Consider the following 22,157-nt stretch of genomic DNA (forward strand, 5'->3'; position numbering starts at 1 on the left):
AAAATGTCTTCTATGTCAAGTTGCTCTTCGATTTTTCAAAAAATAGCAGACCTACAAGCGAGTGGCGCGCTATGAGCTTGTAGATCTGCCATTTTTCAATAGCTAAAGCATAGCGTAATGCTAACACCAGAATGGGTTCCCGCCTAAAATGGGTTAAGTACAGTGCAATGGTACCATCTGTCGTTGGAGCCCATAAGCATGGAAGTCAAATCGAATGAGCACATTTATAAACACCTTTTATTATGCAAATACCATGGAATAATTATGTGATGCGGCATGAGAACCATATACAGTAGGCTGTTTTCTACATAACTACACATTAAATGAGAACAAGAGGTTGTGCATCAGCGATGGTTTTCTAAACCCAAATCCAGTATACATAAAAAAAATAGGAATTAAATAAAAATCCAAAAAAGGTAGCACATATAAAAATTAACGTAATGGCGGACAAAGTACTCAGATTTCCATTTCTTTATTGGCACACACCAAATGGTGTGTGCCAATACATAAATGGAAATTGGAAAATGGAAACAGAAATTGCACATTTATACAGTGCTGGGGCAGCACTGTATAAAACCTCTTAATATTTCATAATTACAGGTCAGTCACTTACTGTATAATAAAGGCAGGGAGGCAGAGAGTGCACTTTAGTGCATTGCGAGCGCTAGTTGAGTGAGTGAGTGAGTGAGTGGTTCAGTGAGTGGTGCAACTCCGTGTGGGGGTCCCCGGAGGGTCCCCGGACGCAAGTTCCAGACGCACAGGACCACGACCAGGGTGCCGGCCCGGTTGATTGTGGTGTATTCTCCATCTTAACCAATATTATTGAGAGTGATGTTGTTGGTTCTGGCAGGTTGAGTCCACAAGGTCTGCAATTATTGCAAATATTGGCACATTTGCTGTTTGAACAGCCATGTTTTCGCAGGTTTCTGCTCTCTCATAGTTAGTTAGTTTGCTGTGAATGAACACTCTGGACTTTACAGTGAAAGTATAGCTACTGTATAGGTTCTGTCAGTCAGAATTGAAGTTCAGGCGGTTCACATAACATAAATAATGCAACAGAAGTGCTGCATAACTGCGGAATGATAACAAGGAGAGGTCAGGCTATAAGGAACAACATGAAACCTATTACAGAAAACTTGGAAGCGAACAATGCATACAAAACAATAATAACAAAGTAAATCATTTACTGTGGACCACACTCTCACAAGGATTTAATGTCAAACATTATTTTCTGTGTGGAGTTTGCATGTTCTCCCCGTGTCCCCTAGGGTAGGTATACCCTCACAAAAAACATGCAGTAATCCTGGTCACTAAACTGCCTCCCTCTGGCCAGCCAGGGCGCCTGATGGAGGGGAAAGGAACTGGTTGGAATAACGTGTTCCTTCCATGCGCTACGTCCAACCAGGGAAACTCCCCCCTGTCAGATGTAAAGGAGCAACTTGGACACTCAGGCATGAAGGAAGCATGAGTTCAAGTCCGTTGCTCTCCCCAGGTTGGCGGAGGGTGTGTAGAGCCCAGGATCACATTAGATGATTGACACAGGGGTGAAAAATGGGTTACAAAATCGTGGGATAAAAAGATATAACCACATATATGGAACCACATATTTTCAGATGTGGGTCCGCAGCCATATACTTATATATATATATATATATAATAATATTTTGTGGTCCTTGACATGAAATAGTTTGAGAATCACTGTTAGAAACTTTTTTTTTAAACTTTTTTTAATCATTTAGAAGGCATTTCGTAGAATCGTTCTCAGGTCCAAATCGGTTATAGGGGTTGCAATGTTGACCTGCCGTATTTCACGCACGATATACGGTATAGTGTCTCTGTACTGTATGTGACGGCATTGGAGATGTTGAATTGTTATAGGCTTTATTGAACCAGCTTACAATACGTATATTATAATAAGCAATGCAAGAGTTTTACCATCTGAATTGATTTTGTATTATTAATTCTTATTCACTGTGTTATTTACTATATTATGTGGTATCAGTGTACTGTACATGGAAATCAGAATTTGGTGAATTTCCGCTGAAGCATATTTAACCCATTCTGAACGGGAACCCATTTATAGCATCATGTTATGCTTTAGCTATTGAAAAATAGCAGATCTACAAGCTCATAGCGCGCCACCGAGTGGCGCGCTACGAGCTTGTATGTCTGCTATTTTTGAAAAATCGAAGGAACGACTGACATTTTTTTAGAATCTGATCTCGGGTCAGAATGGGTTCATCAGACCAGTGTGTGTCCAGTCAGTGGAAACCTCGTATGAATCTGATCTCAGGTCAGAATGGGTTAACCAGCTTTATATAATATTTGAATACTTCACGGCGTCACGCCGATTGGCTGCGAGGCATTCTGAATAGTTTTCATGGGCTGCTGGTCTAATGCAATTTCAACCCACAAAGGAACGTATGAGCGGCGGCATATTATGAGCCACTGGAAATGAAAGAAACCTGGAAGTCGCTGCATATTGAATTGACGACATCGAGACGTCTTTGACATTTTGGCGCCTTTACGTTTGGCTTAACCCATTCTGACCTGAGATCAGATTCATACGAGGTTTCCACTGGACACACACACTGGTCTGATTAACACATTCTGACCTGAGGTCAGATTCTAAAAATGTCAGTCGTTCTTCGATTTTTTCAAAAATAGCAGACCTACAAGCTCGTAGCGCGCCACTCGGTGGCGCGCTATGAGCTTGTAGATCTGCTATTTTTCAGTAGCTAAAGCATAACATGATGCTAACACCAAAATGGGTTCCCGTTCAGAATGGGTTAACCCATTTAGGCCTGACGTCGAAATTGAAAAAAATAATTCTTCTTTAAATCCTGACAGTTTTCTGAAATACTATACGTTTCTGTATCAGTGGTGCTCAATATTTCATGTCAAAAGAACCACAAAAATGATATGTATTTCGCCACCGACCCCCCATCTGTAAATATGTAGTTCCAGGGACCCTCCGGAAGCAAAGTTTTGAGTTAAAAATAATTAGCTCTGAAATAATATACAGTGTGTATTCAAAGATTTGCGCCACATTTTCACGACTTGTCAAAAATAGCAGACCTATATACAAGCTGTGCTATACGAGCTTGTAGATCTGCTATTTTTCAATAGCTATAGTAGAACGGAATGCTTAAAAACACCAACAAGGGGTTCCCGCTCGAGACGGCTTAATGTGAACTTTTATCTTTGGCTTCTGAAATGGGCATATTGATTGAAAAGAGCTAGCTGCATGCAGGGTATTATTGGAGGGGACTGCTGGGTTCCTTTGGTCTCTGGAACCACAGAGCTCAGTGCTGTGCTGCAGACAGTCAGTGTGATGGTTGGTGACAGCTCTCTCTCTCTCTCTCTCTCTGTCTCTCTCTCTCTCTCTCTCTCTCTGTCTCTCTCTCTCTCGCTCTCTCTCTCTCTCTCTGTGTCATGTCACAGTACACAGTGACAACATATACTGTATATAAGACTCCCTGAAGAACTGATCTGTGTATTCTGTACATTTGTCTCACAGCTTTAGATTGTTTTTTCAACCAAGATTCACGTTTTAGGTTGTAATTATTACGTTGCTTTACAGGATTTGATCAGAAATCTTGTACCTTGTAGTGCAGTACATGCAGCTCTGATTGAGCCTCATATAAAACCAGTTGTTTAATTAACTTTTACTGTGTGTGTGCGTGCATGCGTGCACGTGTGTGCGTGCGTGTGTGTTTATCCTTGATGTTAGAGCCAGTAGAGAAAAAGAGAGTCTCTACACAGAGTGCCGCGCTATGGGCACTCGTTTTGATTAGTGTGTGGAATGGTGCTCGTTTGAACCAATCAGATTGCTTCCTCTTAACGACCTGTTTTACAGTATATAGCACTAAGGTACCATGTGCTTTTATGTGTGTTATTCAAAAGGAAAATCTCTCTCTCTCTCTCTCTCTCTCTCTCTCTCTCTCTCTCTCTCTCTCTCTCTCTCTCTCTCTCTCTCTCTCTTACAATATTTTTCTCACACTCTAATATCTTTGTCTCTCCTTTCGAGGCAGTGTTATGGCAGAGACTTTTTAGTTATTATTCTCCAGACACAACCAATGGTTTATTCTGTGGGGAGACATTCAGGACCGTAGTACAGTAGATTTGGATATCTAAAAAGAGATTTAGATATCTAAAAACAGTGTTTCGAGGGAATTCGTTTGCCTCCCGTATCTAAAAACAGTGTTTCGAGGGAATTCGTTTGCCTCCCGTATCTAAAAACAGTGTTTTGATGGAATTCGTTTGCCTCCCGTATCTAAAAACAGTGTTTTGATGGAATTCGTTTGCCTCCCGTATCTAAAAACAGTGTTTTGAGGGAATTCGTTTGCCTCCCGTATCTAAAAACAGTGTTTTGAGGGAATTCGTTTGCCTCCCGTATCTAAAAACTGTGTTTTGATGGAATTCGTTTGCCTCCCGTATCTAAAAACAGTGTTTCGAGGGAATTCGTTTGCCTCCCGTATCTAAAAACAGTGTTTCGAGGGAATTCGTTTGCCTCCCGTATCTAAAAACAGTGTTTTGATGGAATTCGTTTGCCTCCCGTATCTAAAAACAGTGTTTCGAGGGAATTCGTTTGCCTCCCGTATCTAAAAACAGTGTTTCGAGGGAATTCGTTTGCCTCCCGTATCTAAAAACAGTGTTTTGATGGAATTCGTTTGCCTCCCGTATCTAAAAACAGTGTTTTGATGGAATTCGTTTGCCTCCCGTATCTAAAAACAGTGTTTTGATGGAATTCGTTTGCCTCCCGTATCTAAAAACAGTGTTTTGATGGAATTCGTTTGCCTCCCGTATCTAAAAACAGTGTTTCGAGGGAATTCGTTTGCCTCCCGTATCTAAAAACAGTGTTTCGAGGGAATTCGTTTGCCTCCCGTATCTAAAAACAGTGTTTTGATGGAATTCGTTTGCCTCCCGTATCTAAAAACAGTGTTTTGATGGAATTCGTTTGCCTCCCTTATCTAAAAACTGTGTTTTGATGGAATTCGTTTGCCTCCCGTATCTAAAAACTGTGTTTTGATGGAATTCGTTTGCCTCCCGTATCTAAAAACTGTGTTTTGATGGAATTCGTTTGCCTCCCGTATCTAAAAACAGTGTTTTGATGGAATTCGTTTGCCTCCCGTATCTAAAAACAGTGTTTTGATGGAATTCGTTTGCCTCCCGTATCTAAAAACAGTGTTTTGATGGAATTCGTTTGCCTCCCGTATCTAAAAACTGTGTTTTGATGGAATTCGTTTGCCTCCCGTATCTAAAAACTGTGTTTTGATGGAATTCGTTTGCCTCCCGTATCTAAAAACAGTGTTTTGATGGAATTCGTTTGCCTCCCGTATCTAAAAACAGTGTTTTGATGGAATTCGTTTGCCTCCCGTATCTAAAAACAGTGTTTTGATGGAATTCGTTTGCCTCCCGTATCTAAAAACAGTGTTTTGATGGAATTCGTTTGCCTCCCGTATCTAAAAACAGTGTTTTGATGGAATTGGTTTGCCTCCCGTATCTAAAAACAGTGTTTTGATGGAATTCGTTTGCCTCCCGTATCTAAAAACAGTGTTTTGATGGAATTCGTTTGCCTCCCGTATCTAAAAACAGTGTTTTGATGGAATTCGTTTGCCTCCCGTATCTAAAAACAGTGTTTTGATGGAATTCGTTTGCCTCCCGTATCTAAAAACAGTGTTTTGATGGAATTCGTTTGCCTCCCGTATCTAAAAAGTGTGTTTTGATGGAATTCGTTTGCCTCCCGTATCTAAAAACAGTGTTTTGATGGAATTCGTTTGCCTCCCGTATCTAAAAACAGTGTTTTGATGGAATTCGTTTGCCTCCCGTATCTAAAAACTGTGTTTTGATGGAATTCGTTTGCCTCCCGTATCTAAAAACTGTGTTTTGATGGAATTCGTTTGCCTCCCGTATCTAAAAACTGTGTTTTGATGGAATTCGTTTGCCTCCCGTATCTAAAAACAGTGTTTTGATGGTATTCGTTTGCCTCCCGTATCTAAAAAGTGTGTTTTGATGGAATTCGTTTGCCTCCCGTATCTAAAAAGTGTGTTTTGATGGAATTCGTTTGCCTCCCGTATCTAAAAACTGTGTTTTGATGGAATTCGTTTGCCTCCCGTATCTAAAAAGTGTGTTTTGATGGAATTCGTTTGCCTCCCGTATCTAAAAACAGTGTTTTGATGGAATTCGTTTGCCTCCCGTATCTAAAAACTGTGTTTTGATGGAATTCGTTTGCCTCCCGTATCTAAAAACAGTGTTTTGATGGAATTCGTTTGCCTCCCGTATCTAAAAACAGTGTTTTGATGGAATTCGTTTGCCTCCCGTATCTAAAAACAGTGTTTTGATGGAATTCGTTTGCCTCCCGTATCTAAAAACAGTGTTTTGATGGAATTCGTTTGCCTCCCGTATCTAAAAACAGTGTTTTGATGGAATTCGTTTGCCTCCCGTATCTAAAAACAGTGTTTTGATGGAATTCGTTTGCCTCCCGTATCTAAAAACTGTGTTTTGATGGAATTCGTTTGCCTCCCGTATCTAAAAACTGTGTTTTGATGGAATTCGTTTGCCTCCCGTATCTAAAAACAGTGTTTTGATGGAATTCGTTTGCCTCCCGTATCTAAAAACAGTGTTTTGATGGAATTCGTTTGCCTCCCGTATCTAAAAACAGTGTTTTGAGGGAATTCGTTTGCCTCCCGTATCTAAAAACAGTGTTTTGAGGGAATTCGTTTGCCTCCCGTATCTAAAAACAGTGTTTTGAGGGAATTCGTTTGTCAATGTAACGTCTCTGTAGGAGCATATAAGTAAGTAGGCGGCAGTAGTACGTGGCAGGGTAAGTAAGTATCCTTGCTGAGCCATGAGGCCCATAGGGGCAGGAGCCTATCTCCAGTGGTCCACGCGGTCAGTTTAGAGCTGGCCCAGTCTGACTTCGAAGAGAGAAAAAACTAGAAAAGCAACAAATACAGTAGATGAAAAATGATGTACTTTGAAGGTCAGCATCTTCAATAGATCAACTTCTATGTACCAAGATCAGTCGATGCAGGTATAGTGCAGGAATATACACAATGATTAGTCTTTAGGGTTGGTTGTGTTCCATTTGATATCCTTCTCCTATCACAGCAACTCACATATCTTGCTGCTGCGTTTGCACATTGTTGTACTTCGCCCAGCTTTTTTGTCATTGGTCATGTTTTCAAAATCTCCGTGTGTGTGGTTGTAATCTGTGGGAAGTATGTGTCTCTGATGTCTTCGTACACAATGGACAGATGGTTAGGAAGTGTAGCTCGGTTTCCACTTCGTTTTGTGTGCAGCGGGTGCATAGTCTGTCTGTCTTGGTACAATGGACAGATGGTTAGGAAGTGTAGCTCGGTTTCCACTTCATTTAGTGTGCAGTGGGTGCATAGTCTGTCTGTCTTGGTACAATGGACAGATGGTTAGGAAGTGTAGCTTGGTTTCCACTTCATTTAGTGTGCAGTGGGTGCATAGTCTGTCTGTCTTGGTACAATGGACAGATGGTTAGGAAGTGTAGCTTGGTTTCCACTTCATTTAGTGTGCAGTGGGTGCATAGTCTGTCTGTCTTGGTACAATGGACAGATGGTTAGGAAGTGTAGCTCGGTTTCCACTTCATTTAGTGTGCAGTGGGTGCATAGTCTGTCTGTCTTGGTACAATGGTCAGATGGTTAGGAAGTGTAGCTCGGTTTCCACTTCGTTTAGTGTGCAGTGGGTGCATAGTCTGTCTGTCTTGGTACAATGGACAGATGGTTAGGAAGTGTAGCTCGGTTTCCACTTCGTTTATGTGCAGTGGGTGCATAGTCTGTCTGTCTTGGTACAATGGACAGATGGTTAAGAAGTGTAGCTCGGTTTCCACTTCGTTTAGTGTGCAGTGGGTGCATAGTCTGTCTGTCTTGGTACAATGGACAGATGGTTAGGAAGTGTAGCTCGGTTTCCACTTCGTTTAGTGTGCAGTGGGTGCATAGTCTGTCTGTCTTGGTACAATGGACAGATGGTTAGGAAGTGTAGCTCGGTTTCCACTTCGTTTAGTGTGCAGTGGGTGCATAGTCTGTCTGTCTTGGTACAATGGACAGATGGTTAGGAAGTGTAGCTCGGTTTCCACTTCGTTTAGTGTGCAGTGGGTGCACAGTATGTCTTCTCTCTCTTACTCCCATGTTGCCGTCCTTGCATGGCTCCCACGGTGCCTTTAATTATTCCCTCCCTCCCTCCCCCCTCCCACACACTGATCTGACCAATCAAGAGACATTTATTTTCTTCCCCCTATAGGAGCACATAAACTTAAAACGGAGTGTTCAGAGTGTCACAGTGAGCACATAATCCTCCGCATCGTGTGGTCCGAGGCGGAGGATTGAGAGGAGCTCAGTGACGGTTGGCGGCCGCGGGTGGCGGCGGCGGCTGATGATAGCGCCACAGGAGGCCTTTAGAAACACAGGGAATTATTCCCCCCGAGGGGGGGGGGGGGGGGGAGCAGCTTCCCTGGGATCTTAACCCATTTAGACCGGAATTCAGATTCTGAAAAAGCTCTGTTTCTATATCCGTCCGTCGTTCTTCGATTTTTCAAAAATAGCCAGACCTACAAGCTCATAGCGCGCCACTCGGTGGCGCGCTACGAGCTTGTAGATCTAGATTTTTCAATAGCTAAAGCATAGCATAATGCTAACACCAAAAGGGTGTTCCCGCCCCAAAATGGATTAACCCATTTAGACTTGAGGACGATTCTATATAGTACAAATGTCTTCTAAATCCTGACAGGTTTCTGAAAAATCCCATGTTTCTATGTGTCTGTCGTTCTCAAACATTTTCACGTCATGGACACCCCAAAAATGTCTGTATTTGGCCGCCGACCCCCATCTCAAAATATGTTGTTCCAGGGACCCCCCCCCCCCCAGAAACAAAGATTTGAGTAAAACAGAATATATATTCAAAGATTTGCGCCACGTTTTCACGATTTTCAGACCTAAAACAACACTATACAAGCTCGTATAGTGCTGCACTCCTCGGTGCCGCGCTATGAGCTTGTATAGATCTGATATTTTTCAATAGCTAAAAGTATATAACTTGAGGTGGTTCCCGTACAAAATGGATTAAGAACACGGTTGGACAAACCAGTAGGAAGTCAGTGGGAGTTCCGCTGCCCCCCCCCCCCTCTCCCCCCCCCCTTCCTCGGGCCCAGACTCTGCTCTGGAGGAGATGAATGCTGAGTGAATGTGAAATGAAGCGATTTCAGAGATTGCTTCCATATTATATTCCATTCTGACCTGAGATCAGATTCCAAAAAAAAGATCTTCTACATCCTGACAGTTTTCATTCTGACCTGAGATCAGATTCTAAAAAAATGTCTTCTACATCCTGACAGTTTTCATTCTGACCTGAGATCAGATTCTAAAAAAATGTCTTCTACATCCTGACAGTTTTCATTCTGACCTGAGATCAGATTCCAAAAAAAATTCTTCTACATCCTGACAGTTTTCTGAAAAAGCTATGTTTCTATGTCAGTCATCTTTCGATTTTTTTCAAAAATAGCAGACCTACAAGCTCGTAGCGCGCCACTCGGTGGCGCGCTATGAGCTTGTAGATCTGCTATTTTTCAATAGCTAAAGCATAACATAATGCTTGAAACACCAAAAGGGGTTCCTGCCCAAAATGGGATATGCACGACTCTGACCCCTGTTCAGAATTTCCCTTTCACTCTCACTGTATTCAGCCATCTGGATATAATAATGCTGAGATATGAACGAGGCTCTATATTAATTTCCAACCGTCTGTCTGTCTGTCTGTCTGTCTGTCTGTCTGTCTGTCTGTCTGTCTGTCTGTCTGTCTGTCTGTCTGTCTGTCTGTCTGTCTCCCGATCTGTAACACAATGAACTGAACCTTAATGTATTCAATTTGACTGTACTGTACATCCAGTATACAAAATACAATTGTATACATTCAAATTAATCTATAAGCTCTTTGGCTGCTGGGGGACCCCCGGAAATGGTTTTGGCCATGTCTCGCGACCCATCATTAAGGACAGTTTATGCATACTATACAGACACTATCACTATGTGTATACTACAGTATGTAAACTCTTCATTTCCATTTCCCAGCCATTCAGTAGCACAACAAAATAATAATAATAATTTGGCGACCCCCAAAAATAATTCGCCAACCCCCCCCCCCCCCCCCCCTCCCAAAGGTCACCGTGGCAGTCTTTTGCCTGAATGTCCTGAATATGAATAATACGTCTAGTGTACCGAGAATGACATTCAAAAACATGTTTTAAAGGTCTGTTTTGTGTCTGGAGAGGAGAGGAGAGGAGAGGAGAGGAGAGGAGAGGAGAGGCGCTGACAGTGACATGTGCACAGGTACGGGGAACACATTAGGTGACGCACCCATCTGGGGGGGGGGTGCGTGCGTGCGTGCGTGTGTGTGTGTGCGTGTGTGTGTGTGCGTGCGTGCATGCTTGCGTGCGTGCATGCTTGCGTGCGTGCATGCTTGCGTGCGTGCATGCTTGCGTGCGTGCATGCGGCATTAGATGTTGTTCTGGAAAGTAATTCAAGAATACTTCACACAAATGAAGCACTAGTTATCATGAATCGTGTATAAACTAAGAACGTAACAGTGGCGTATCTATGTCAACTATATTATATATTATACAAGTAAGACACGCAAACGCGGGAAGCGAACGCAGCTCGTACATATTTGGGTTTTGGACGTATAGCTGCTTTGGGGACTCCTTATATGGTTATGGCTGAGTCATGGTGACGTAACAGCGGGACAGACACACACACAGACAGACAAACAGACAGACAGACAGACATGATCTGCTAGGTCTCATAGTTAGTGCTCACTGCGTTCGCAATCACTGCGTTCGCAATCACTGCGTTCGCAACAATATACATGTGTACTTAGTATAAAGTGCTATGACTACATAAAATGCAATTCTAGTGCTGTCTACGTAACGAGCTATAAGTCTGTATAAAATACTATTAAAGTCGACATAACATGCTATCTAGGGGCTAGGCTAGGGCAAGTGCTACGGGCCATGGTGGAGTCTGAAGAGGTGCGTTTTCAGACTACGGCGGAAGATTGGGAGTGATGCTGCAGTTCTAGTTCTGACTGTGATGGGAAGTGCATTCCATAGTTTTGGAGCCAGAAGGGAGAAGAGTGTAGTTGTTTCACATGTTGCTATCTGTCTGTGTGTTGTACAGTAGATCCAGACAGAGGATGTACTTGTAGTGTAGGATGTTATGTATAATATAATTAGACGATGGATGTAACCATTCAACCTCTCACTCTCATTACATCATGTGATCATCAGGGCACTGTAGTGGTTGAGGGACATTAACGCATTTAAGCCTGATGTCGAAATTTAAAAAAAAGTCTTCTAAATCCTGACAGTTTTCTGAAATACCTCATGTTTCTTTATCACTAGTGCTCAATATTTCATGTCAAGGACCCCAAACATTACATGTAATTAGCCATCGACCCCCCATCTGAAAATATGTTATTCCAGGAACCCCCTCAGAAGCAAAGATTTGATTTAAAAACGTTCGCTCTGAAAGAGCTAAAAGCTCATAGCTCGTAGATCTGCTATTGTTCAATAGCTAAAGTATAACATAATGCTTAAAACACCAAAAGTGGTTTCCCGCCCGGAATGGGTTAATGCATTTTGGGAGAGTAAAACGATGGCAAGGTAGGATTATGTAATTCGTTGCTGATAAGGTTTTGGTATAATGGGTTTATCTCTCTGATGTATTGGTCTGGTCTTGCTCTAAGAGGTAAAGGGAGATTTCAGATTCACATTTAGATTGAGATGGAAGTTGTGTCATTACTTAATTAGGCCAGCTTGTACAGGATACAGAAATGTGATGTCACCAGAGGACAGATAACAGAAGATACAGATGTCAGATTTGGCATTGGTGGGAAGTACATTTACTTAAAGAACAACTTTGTTTTTCTTTTCAAACAAGGTTCATGTTTTAGGTTTGTTATTAGAGAAAGTAAAAGATGAGTGTTATATTTTTATTAAAACATTTTATGGCATTTTATATGGCAATTTCTTTATTATTATTTACTATAGTTCTACTAGACCCCTGGGTTAAAAATGGGTTAAAATCTGTGTTTCTGGAGCAGATGCAGGTGGATCATGATTGGGAACTCACCTCCATAATGTGGCTGGCTAAAAAAACCTGGTTTAAAAAAAGGTTGTTTCAGCCCATTTATGAATTAATCCGTAGAATATTGAGACTATGTTTCCTTTTTTGGAGAGAGAGGGAGAGGGAGAGAGGGAGGCGGAAATGATTTTGTTCTGATCTGAGAGAGGAAAATGATTGGACTGAAAGGTCAAATGGATATGAAAAGTGGAAGGCAATTTTTAGCATGTCATCTTGGTTGTCCTATTACAGTAGCCTGTTCATTATATGAATATTATACAGCCTTTCTCTCATCATGGTATCTCTCCAGGGATGACCATTCTGATGACCGTCAGACGACACACATTAACCATTTTGACCTATAGGTACGATTCTACTAAACGTCTTCTAAATCCTGACAGTTTTCTGAAAAACCCTATAGTTTCCATGTGTCAGTCGTTCTCAAACATTTTGACAGAGTAATTCGTTACACTACTCGTTACCAGTGTTGGATAGTTACTTTAAAAAAAAGTAACTAGTTACAGTTACTAGTTAGGCCTACTTATTTTCAAAAGTAACTTGGATACTTTACTGATTATACTTACACCAAAAAGTATGCACGCACGCACGCACACACGCTATCACACACGGAACCGACACAAACGAAAACACACACGCATGCAAAAGTTTCCCGTCCCATTTGTGCCAGCAGGGGGCAGCAGAGTTGGGCATGATGTCATGATCTGCTTTGGGACTCTGCAACTTACCTTGAAACCTTCTTTTCTTTGTGCTCGCGCAGCTCATCGACAACGGTGAAGTAATGAGAATATATATCCATTTGAAACGTGACTCAACGGGCTCCGCCATGACAGTCAGACAGTAAACCAACACAACCGCCCACACACACACTTCCTTCATTCCGAAGCGAATTTTAGTCTCTCTCCACATCACTTCTCTTTATTTAAAGTTTAAATCTCTAGAAAGAGCGCTCCTCAAAGCCTCGCAGGTGTGCAGAGGGAATCCGGTGGCCTTTTCACTACAAGAGTGCTGCCAATATATTACAGAATGTCTATTCTCCTCTGCTCCAGCAAGTTTGCACTTGGTCCCACATGAACTCTATCTTGAACTCTATCTCTCTGTTTCATACTGGAAACCCTCAGAGAGATCATATCAATCTCCCCCCCCCTCTCTCTCTCTCTCTCTCTCTCTCTCTCGTCGGTTGTCGGGGGAACCAGACGACATAGCCTTTGGCCTCGCCCCAAAAATAAATATAAAAGGCTGTTTCTCTGAGAATTTTGTCCAGTTTGTCTGCTGTGTTGTTTCAGTGGCGTGGCTCCCTGACACCAGAACCCTTTTACAGTAGCCTATAAGTTTGTCACTTCTTCTGCAGGAGGCCTTAAAGGGCCTTAATAGTAGACCTTTGTATTTTATTACATTATATTAGTGCAGAAAGAGCACCCAGCTCAGCCAGTGAACATCGTTTTAAAGCGTCTCTCTGTTCTATACTCTTTATAACAATTTATTGCTCCAGGGATTGTCTCTAATGTGGGTCTACTTCAGAGAATAAAGTATAGCCATGAAGTATAGACTTTAGACTAAGTCACGAGCTATCATTTGAGAGACCTTTAAAGTGCCACAATGTTTGGATTTTTCCAGTTTTCCATGTGTCTATGAGGTGACTACATTATACACCCTGGAGTCGTTGTTATGTGCAATGGTGTTATTAACTTTGTATTTAGGGTTTCTTCCTGGAGGCTGAACCCTTTGACAGTCAAACGGGGCCAATGAAATAAAGAGTAATATAGTGATATCACACTATCATAGCTGGGTTGCATGCTGATAATAGCAGATCTACAATCTGCGACGCGTTGTGAGATTGTAGATCTGCTATTATCAGCATGCAACCCAGCATAAAACTGGATCTCTTGTCCACTAGTCCATTTTAGTCTAGTTTTTATTTGTTGACGAAATTGTCAGTATATTTAGTCTTAGTTCTAGTCACCATAGATTCATTTTTATTTAGTTTTGATTTAGTTTAAGTCTGTGAAAAAAGGTAGTCGACGAACATTTTTCGTCTTAGTTTTAGTCGACGAAAATAACACTGGTGTCACGTATCCTGAACTGACGGGGAAGGGGCCTTTGGCTTTGATACTCTGTGGAGCGAGACAACCCAAGTCAGTGATCTAATGGTATAGTCATTAAATGCAATCAAATCTACGGTATAAAAGTTTGATAGTTTCTCATAATTTGTCTGTAACAATTTGCCTAACGGTGGACTTTAAAGCTACAGTCCTGATTGTCTGTTGTCCCCCTCTCCTGATAGAGGTTGCAGTGCAATGCTGTCCATTTACATACTAGTATTAGTATTAGTATATATTATAATAATTATTATAATATTATTCTAACCGCTTTAGCAACGTCTATGTCAATGTTGGTGGTGGTGGAATACATGCAGCTCGGGAAAACAAATCGATTGCAAGAAAACATTGAGTTTTAAAGCCCTGGCCTGTTCTTAATGAACGCTGCAATGCAGAGGACTCATGATAGAAGCTGAATAATGCATGGATGGAAAGCAATCCTAAAACAATCTGTCATCACAGTGGAAAGTAGAGAGAGGGAGAGAGAGAGAGAGCTACAGTACTTGCGCAGTCTACGCATTTGTGACGTTAAGTTTGACCCGTCGGAAATCCCAAACGGTATACTCAGGAAAGGGACCTTTTTTTTTGCATAAACTTTTGCATAAAATCTGTGTCTTTGGGGACACATTGTCGTCTTAATGGTGAACTCTGCACCTCTTAACTTTCCGCTCCCGAGAAACTCATGATTGAAGCTGAATAATGCATGGCAGAAAAAATGTCAGAAATGTCACCTTTTAAACCCAACACAGTGCAGGAGAGTTTTCATACTGCTGACACAGCCCAGACTTCAAGGGACCTTTGGTGACATTTTGCCGCAGGAAACCCTTGGTTTAATGTGAGGCTGCAGGAACATTCCACACTGACGCATAGGAGTACAGACACACATGCATGCGTACATGTGTGTGTGTGTGTGTGTGTGTGTGTGTGTGTGTGTGTGTGAGCAGGCACGCACGCATGCACTTACACACATACACACAGTATACACTGCACGGGTGCAGTACTTAGTTTAGACAGTTTTTGGTTTAGACTAGTCATTGGTTAGACCAGTCATTAGTCCTACAACTACAACCCATCTCAAACCCTCACCCTAAACCTATAACCTCCGACAGTTTTAGCTCAACCTCTATCTCCGTCTAATGTAGTTTTTACAGCATGGCATGTAGTTCCCCCAAATGTTGGGCAAATAGGGAGTTTTTTTCTCCGCATTCATAGTTTGGATTTTCGGTGGTGAGGTGACCTCCGCTCCGGTGGTGAGGTGACCACCGCTCCGGTGGTGAGGTGACCACCGCTCCGGTGGTTAGCTGACCACCGCTCCGGTGGTGAGGTGACCACCGCTCCGGTGGTGAGGTGACCACCGCTCCGGTGGTGAGGTGACCAGAGAGAGAGAGAGAGAGAGAGAGATTGATATGGTCAAGAGTGGCGGGGGTTGACTGAGGGGACTTCAGTGCACTGTACACTCTTGCTTCGTGTCCCAGGTTGGCTTGGTGTGGAATGTGCTAATTTGTCCCCTATATTCAAAGTCTGATTTCCATTGATTGTTTGCTGTGTTTAGCATGTATATGGCTGTGGAGTTTTGGTACAAAATCAAAACAACTTGTCTAATATTTTGGCATGTTTAAACCTCCAGGAAAATCCATGTTGAGGTTCTTAATCCACTGTTTTTCATTAAAACGTCTTTGTCCTACTGTCCAGTTGGGATTGTGTTGAAGTCCAGATACTTTTAGAGCTTCAATGCCGTGAGCTACAGTATGTAATGTTGAACAATCCTTTTAGTTGTCTTTTTTGCATTGTTAATATTGTATTTGTGTTGTCTTAGCCTTGCAGCTATTGTTTTACTCGTTTCTCCGACATATTGTATAAGCCACATTTTTCACATGTGATTAAATAAACACAGTTGCTGGTGCTGGCTGTTATCTGGTGTTTCATCTCCAACATGCGCTTTGTAGTTCTATTTTTAACTATTTGTTTGGGTTTGAAGTATTCTGGTCTCTGGCGTGCTGGTTTGTTGAATCCTTTTAGCTTGCCTTGTACCAGATAGTCTTTAAGATTTTAGTTTTTTCTGTAGGCCGATATAATCTTTTTTTCTTTTTTTTTTGTTTTGCGAAAACCGACTGCGACTGCGAAAAAAGGACTTTCACGCGGGAGGCCCGAGCTCGAATCCCGGGCGTTACATTTACAGGTGCATCCCTGATTGGAACACGCCACCGACTGCCAACTGCCTAATTGGCTGAGCTGTGTGTCACGTTTTTCTGCTGCACCAATAGAAGTGTTAGTTTACCTGAAGGGAACTCCGTACGTATGCGTCCGTGTGCCGATGCTCGTCCAGTCTACGTAATCAGCAAGGTGACCTCCACTTCGGTGGTGAGGTGACCTCCGCTCCGGTGGTGAGGTGACCTCCACTTCGGTGGTGAGGTGACCACCGCTCCGGTGGTGAGGTGACCACCGCTCCGGTGGTGAGGTGACCTCCACTTCGGTGGTGAGGTGACCTCCACTCCGGTGGTGAGGTGACCTCCACTTCGGTGGTGAGGTGACCTCCACTTCGGTGGTGAGGTGACCTCCACTTCGGTGGTGAGGTGACCTCCACTTCGGTGGTGAGGTGACCTCCACTTCGGTGGTGAGGTGACCTCCACTTCGGTGGTGAGGTGACCTCCACTTCGGTGGTGAGGTGACCACCGCTCCCGTGGTGAGGTGACCTCCGCTCCGGTGGTGAGGTGACCTCCGCTCCGGTGGTGAGGTGACCTCCACTTCGGTGGTGAGGTGACCTCCGCTCCGGTGGTGAGGTGACCTCCGCTCCCGTGGTGAGGTGACCTCCGCTCCGGTGGTGAGGTGACCTCCGCTCCGGTGGTGAGGTGACCTCCGCTCCGGTGGTGAGGTGACCACCGCTCCGGTGGTGAGGTGAACTCCGCTCCGGTGGTGAGGTGACCTCCGCTCCGGTGGTGAGGTGACCTCCGCTCCGGTGGTGAGGTGACCTCCGCTCCGGTGGTGAGGTGACCACCGCTCCGGTGGTGAGGTGAACTCCGCTCCGGTGGTGAGGTGACCTCCGCTCCGGTGGTGAGGTGACCTCCGCTCCGGTGGTGAGGTGACCTCCGCTCCGGTGGTGAGGTGACCTCCGTACGTATGCGTCCGTGTCCGTTCATAAGCGCGCACTATACGAGCTTGTAGGTCTGCTATTTTTCAATAGCTAAAGTATAACATAATGCTTAAAACACCAGAAGTGGTTTCCCTGCCCAGAATGGGTTAAATGACTAAATACTGGATCCACTATTAATCATTGTGGTTATACTGCCCTCTGATTGGCCCCGAGCTCCTCAGGATCCACCAATCGCTATATAGCACTATTGAGTCACTCACTCTGAACTCCACTCAGGAACTATTAATGACCTCACGCGGAATGCAATCTGGATTCAATGTAACGACGACAGTACAGTAACTACAGTAATGGTGATGATTTGCAGTTGCTCTGCTGTCAGCCGTGAGTACAGCGTGAATGTTTTCCTGTTGGTAATTTGTTTTGTTGTCTGGAAACCATCTCATGTCTTAACCCATTCTGGGCGGGAACCCCTTTTGGTGTTAGCATTATGCTATGCTTTAGCTATTGAAAAATAGCAGATCTACAAGCTCGTATCGCGCCACCGAGTGGTGTGCTACGAGCTTGTAGGTCTGCTATTTTCGAAAAATCGAAGAACGACTGACATATAGAAACATGGCTTTTTCAGAAAACTGTCAGGATGTAGAAGACATTTTTTAGAATCTGATCTCAGGTCAACATGTCTTATAATGGCCTGTGAGATACAGTATATAGCACCGTCGATTTGATGGAATGAATTATTTTGACTGACATTTGCAATCTAGCTGAGCTCTGTTTGCTTGCAGTGTGCGTGCGTGCGTGCGTGCGTGCGTGTGTGTGTGTGTGTGTGTGTGTGTGTGCGTGTATGTGTGTCTGTCTGTGTGTGCGCGCCTGCCTGCGTGCCTGCGTGCCTGCCTGCCTGCGTGCGCATGTGAGTTGAGTACTCTCTGGCCCACATCTAATGGCACGGTTTTCAAAGTGTGAAATGGAACAGAGTATCAGTAATGAAGTTGATAGAACAGTGTAATTATCTCGGAGAGGAAGGATTACTGGTTTACTTATTTAACCACTAATGGTTCACCTTGAAGTGTAAAAATCGCAACGCCTCTCTGCCCGCCATTACCTTCAACATGGCCTCATATCCATCACTACGAAACCACCGTTTACGTTGATGCAGACTGATTATGCTTGTTTTGGTAGTGGTAGCCCTGTTGTGTTTCATTAGAGAGGTTTTCCATCCCCTGGTTAATGCAGCCACCACTGAGCCTATAGTGTACTGGTTCTGTCTGAGGTTTGAGGTCTGAGTTTCTCCCGTGCCACCGTGCTTGCTTTGATGTTTGTGTCTTGAGACGGAATGGATGTGTGTGTGTGTGTGTGTGTGTGTGTGTGTGTGTGTGTGTGTGTGTGTGTGTGTGTGTGTGTGTGTGTGTGTGTGTGTGTGTGTGTGTGTGTGTGTGTGTGTGTGTGTGTGTGTGTGTGTGTGTGTGTGTGTGTGTGTGTGTGTGTGTGTGTGTGTGTGTGTGTGTGTGTGTGTGTGTGTGTGTGTGTGTGTGTGTGTGTGCGTGCGTGCCTCCATCTCTCCACAAAGATCTCTGTCTACCAAGCCATCTGTATCACTACCGTCCTCTATACAGCTGCGAAGCCTGGGTGACTTACAGCCAGTCCCTCCCCCTTTCAGAACCACGAGTGGCCCAGGAAATTAATCCCAAATGCATTTTAAGATTTTATAATTTATTTAAAGACGGTTACGCCGCGGACAAAGCCAACTCGGATCGTCACAAATCATGACAATGAACACAATGCTTTGGGCCGATCAAATAATTTATAAGAAGAAAAACAAAACAAATAGTGTTGTCTCCAGCCTTTATTTTCTTCTTTCTAATGATTTGATCGGCCCAAAACATTGTGTTCATTGTCATGATTTGTCACGATCCGAGTTGGCTTTGTCCGCGGCGTAACCGTCTTTAAATAAATACTTTCTGAAAAGCCTATGGGAAAAATTAATTGCGATTCATTTCCTGGGCCACTCGTCGGAAAGGGGGTGGGACTGCGACGCTCTATAGAGCATCGCAGTCCCACCCCCTTTCATGACGACGCCAGGCCCCGCCCCCTTTCATGACGACGCCAGGCCCAGGAAATTATTCCCAATGCATTTTTCCCCATAGACATTTCAAAAGGTATTTATTTAAAGACGGTTAATTACGCCGCGGACAAAGCCAACTCGAGTCGTGACAACTCATGACAACCAAACAAATAATTACAAAGAAGAAAAACAACAAAAAAAGTGTTGTTCTTTCAAATTACATAAAGTATCTTACAGTTCAGGCAGTGCACAATACATATAAGTACATTGCATTTTCACGTACAAGTACCTTGTATGAGTACACAGCATGTTGTATACTATACAACAATTTGTTCGGCCCAATTTTTTTTGTTTGTTGTCATGATTTGTCACGACAAAGAGTTGTCTTTGTCCGCGGCGTAAACGTCTTTAAATAAATACTTTTTGAAATGTCTTATGAGGAAAATGAACGGAGAATCATTTCCTGGGCCCTGGTGGTAGGGCGCGGGACTGCGACGCTCCTAAGAGACGTTCCACATACGCTGCCTTCAGCGCATCCTGGGAATGTCGTGGCGTGATGGATCGTGGGCCTCATTCCGACATACTCTCAAAGACCAGCGGACAGCCGTAAGCAAGCGTGTGTGTACTAGTAGAATAGCAAGCCCACAGACCTAAGTAGATAGGACATGTGAGATCTTTATTTGATGTACCGGTGCAATGATTATAGATAATGTTTATTTTTTAAATGGTTTTAAAATGGTTTTAATTAGTGCACTAGAACAGACTATAATTATTATTATTATTGTGAGCGGCACTGTTATCACCATACATCACATTCCGTGCTCAGCCAGTCAGCTTGAGCACATTCCGCGCACGTGCGCACGCACGCGCGCACACACACACACACACACACACACACACACACACACACGCACACACGCACACACGCACACACACACACAGAGCCTCAAAATACAACACAGCTCAGTGTTATAGGGAACGCTGTAGCAATTTACAATTTAGGCATTTAGCAGACGCTCTTAATCCAGAGTGACTTACATTAAGCAAGAACAAAAAAGCATGGGAATGCATCACATAAAAAGCATGTATCATGAAACATGCGTAATCTAAGAACGTAACAGTGGAATATCTATATAATGAAACTATATTATAAACTATACATATATACTATACTATGCTATACGTGTGGAAGACCCATAGATCCATAGACCCATAGATCCTTAGACCCCAACGTAGCCGCAATGAAGTAATAAATATAGCAATAGAGTTCAAAGGGTGTAGATGAAGAACAGCTGCACTAATTGACGTCGTTAAGGCGTGCATGGCAACAGTTTGTGTCCCGTGTGATGTCACACCAGAAGATATAAGATGATGCACCGTGTTGAAAATGACTGTAGACATCGAGAGAGAGAAGAGACAGGCAGACAGGCAGACAGACAGACAGACAGAGAGGGTGATGTTCTCTTGGACTGTTTCCAAAGCAGGAGGACCAAAGCGAGCCTTTCATGCTGCTGTAGCAGTGAGGAACAAACTGTATTCCTTTGGAGGCTACGGTTATGAAGGGACCTTCAACAACATGCAGGAACAGATGGATGTCCATGTCTTCAACACAGTGTCTTTATGCTGGGAGAAGTTACCTCCAGTGGAACCAGGAAGAGGAGACAGTCACCTTGAGGTTCCATCCAAGCGCTTCTTACACACAGCTGTGTTGGTTGAAGATACAGTCTACATATGGGGAGGGAGGCCTTACGGAAATGTGCTTTATGCATTTGATGTCGACGCCCACAGATGGTTCCAACCCAGGGTTTCTGGGACTGTTCCAGAGGAGAGGAGCTACCACTCAGCCTGTGTGTTGGAGAAGGTCATGTTTATCCATGGAGGATACATCAAGCTGACTGAATACACTAATGACATGTATAAGTTGGACACCAGCACAATGGTCTGGTCTTTAATTAACACCAGAGGAACTCCACCTCCTGATTCATCAGCTCACTCTGCTACCATCATTGGTACCAAGATGTTTGTATTCGGGGGCTGTAGGCCCCAGGGGGTCTACAACAAAATCAGAGTGTTTGACACAGAGACCAACGCCTGGCTGAACACACCTTCTGCACAACTTATACCAGAAGGACGCTGGTGTCATTCAGCATTTACCTACAATGGAGAGCTGTACATATTTGGTGGCTGCAACGTTAACCAGAACTTCAATGATGTGTGGAAATTAAGTCCAGAGACCTTCTCCTGGAAGAAGGTTGAGCCCAAGGGGAAAGGACCATGTCCAATGAAGGGTATGTGCTGTTGCATTGTTGGAGATCGTATCATCCTCTTTGGAGGTTCGAAAGGAGATAACACTATCTCTGATGAGCTGTTCATCTTAGACTTGAGTCCTTGTCTTAAGACGTTATGTAAGCTAGAAGTTATTCAGTACGCTCTGGACCAATCAGAACTCCCACACGACATCAGGTGGGAACTGGCAGCCATGGCAACCAACGACAACAACAATAACAACTGAGACCACATTCCAGACGAATGAACAGCAGGAAGATCAAGAAATGATGGATCAACATCTCATCCCACCTGATGGTGAGCCACCTCTCAGCATCTCTTACTGAGATTCAAACCTCAGGAGACTCCTTCTCTCCAGACAGGCTCTCTAACCATTCAGCTAGGCATCAAACAATGACAATTGTTCCGTCCAACACAATGTGGTGGAAACACAAACCTGTGTCTCTATGTTCCAAACTGAA

At 43.5% G+C, this 22,157-nt stretch overlaps 1 protein-coding gene across 1 annotated transcript; it reads left to right on the forward strand.

The window, feature by feature from the left end:
• Nucleotides 1-20,866: 20,866 nt before the first annotated feature.
• Nucleotides 20,867-21,922, forward strand: LOC308314639 (kelch domain-containing protein 3-like; the record flags this gene model as incomplete). The annotated part of the gene is made up of 1 exon (XM_080762271.1): nucleotides 20,867-21,922. One exon carries the CDS (start codon nucleotides 20,867-20,869, stop codon nucleotides 21,920-21,922), a length of 1,056 nt encoding a protein of 351 aa, XP_080618397.1.
• Nucleotides 21,923-22,157: the final 235 nt, after the last annotated feature.

Source organism: Protomyctophum bolini (genome assembly GCF_963924005.1).
Source record: "Protomyctophum bolini genome assembly, chromosome: 4".
Taxonomy (NCBI): domain Eukaryota; kingdom Metazoa; phylum Chordata; class Actinopteri; order Myctophiformes; family Myctophidae; genus Protomyctophum; species Protomyctophum bolini.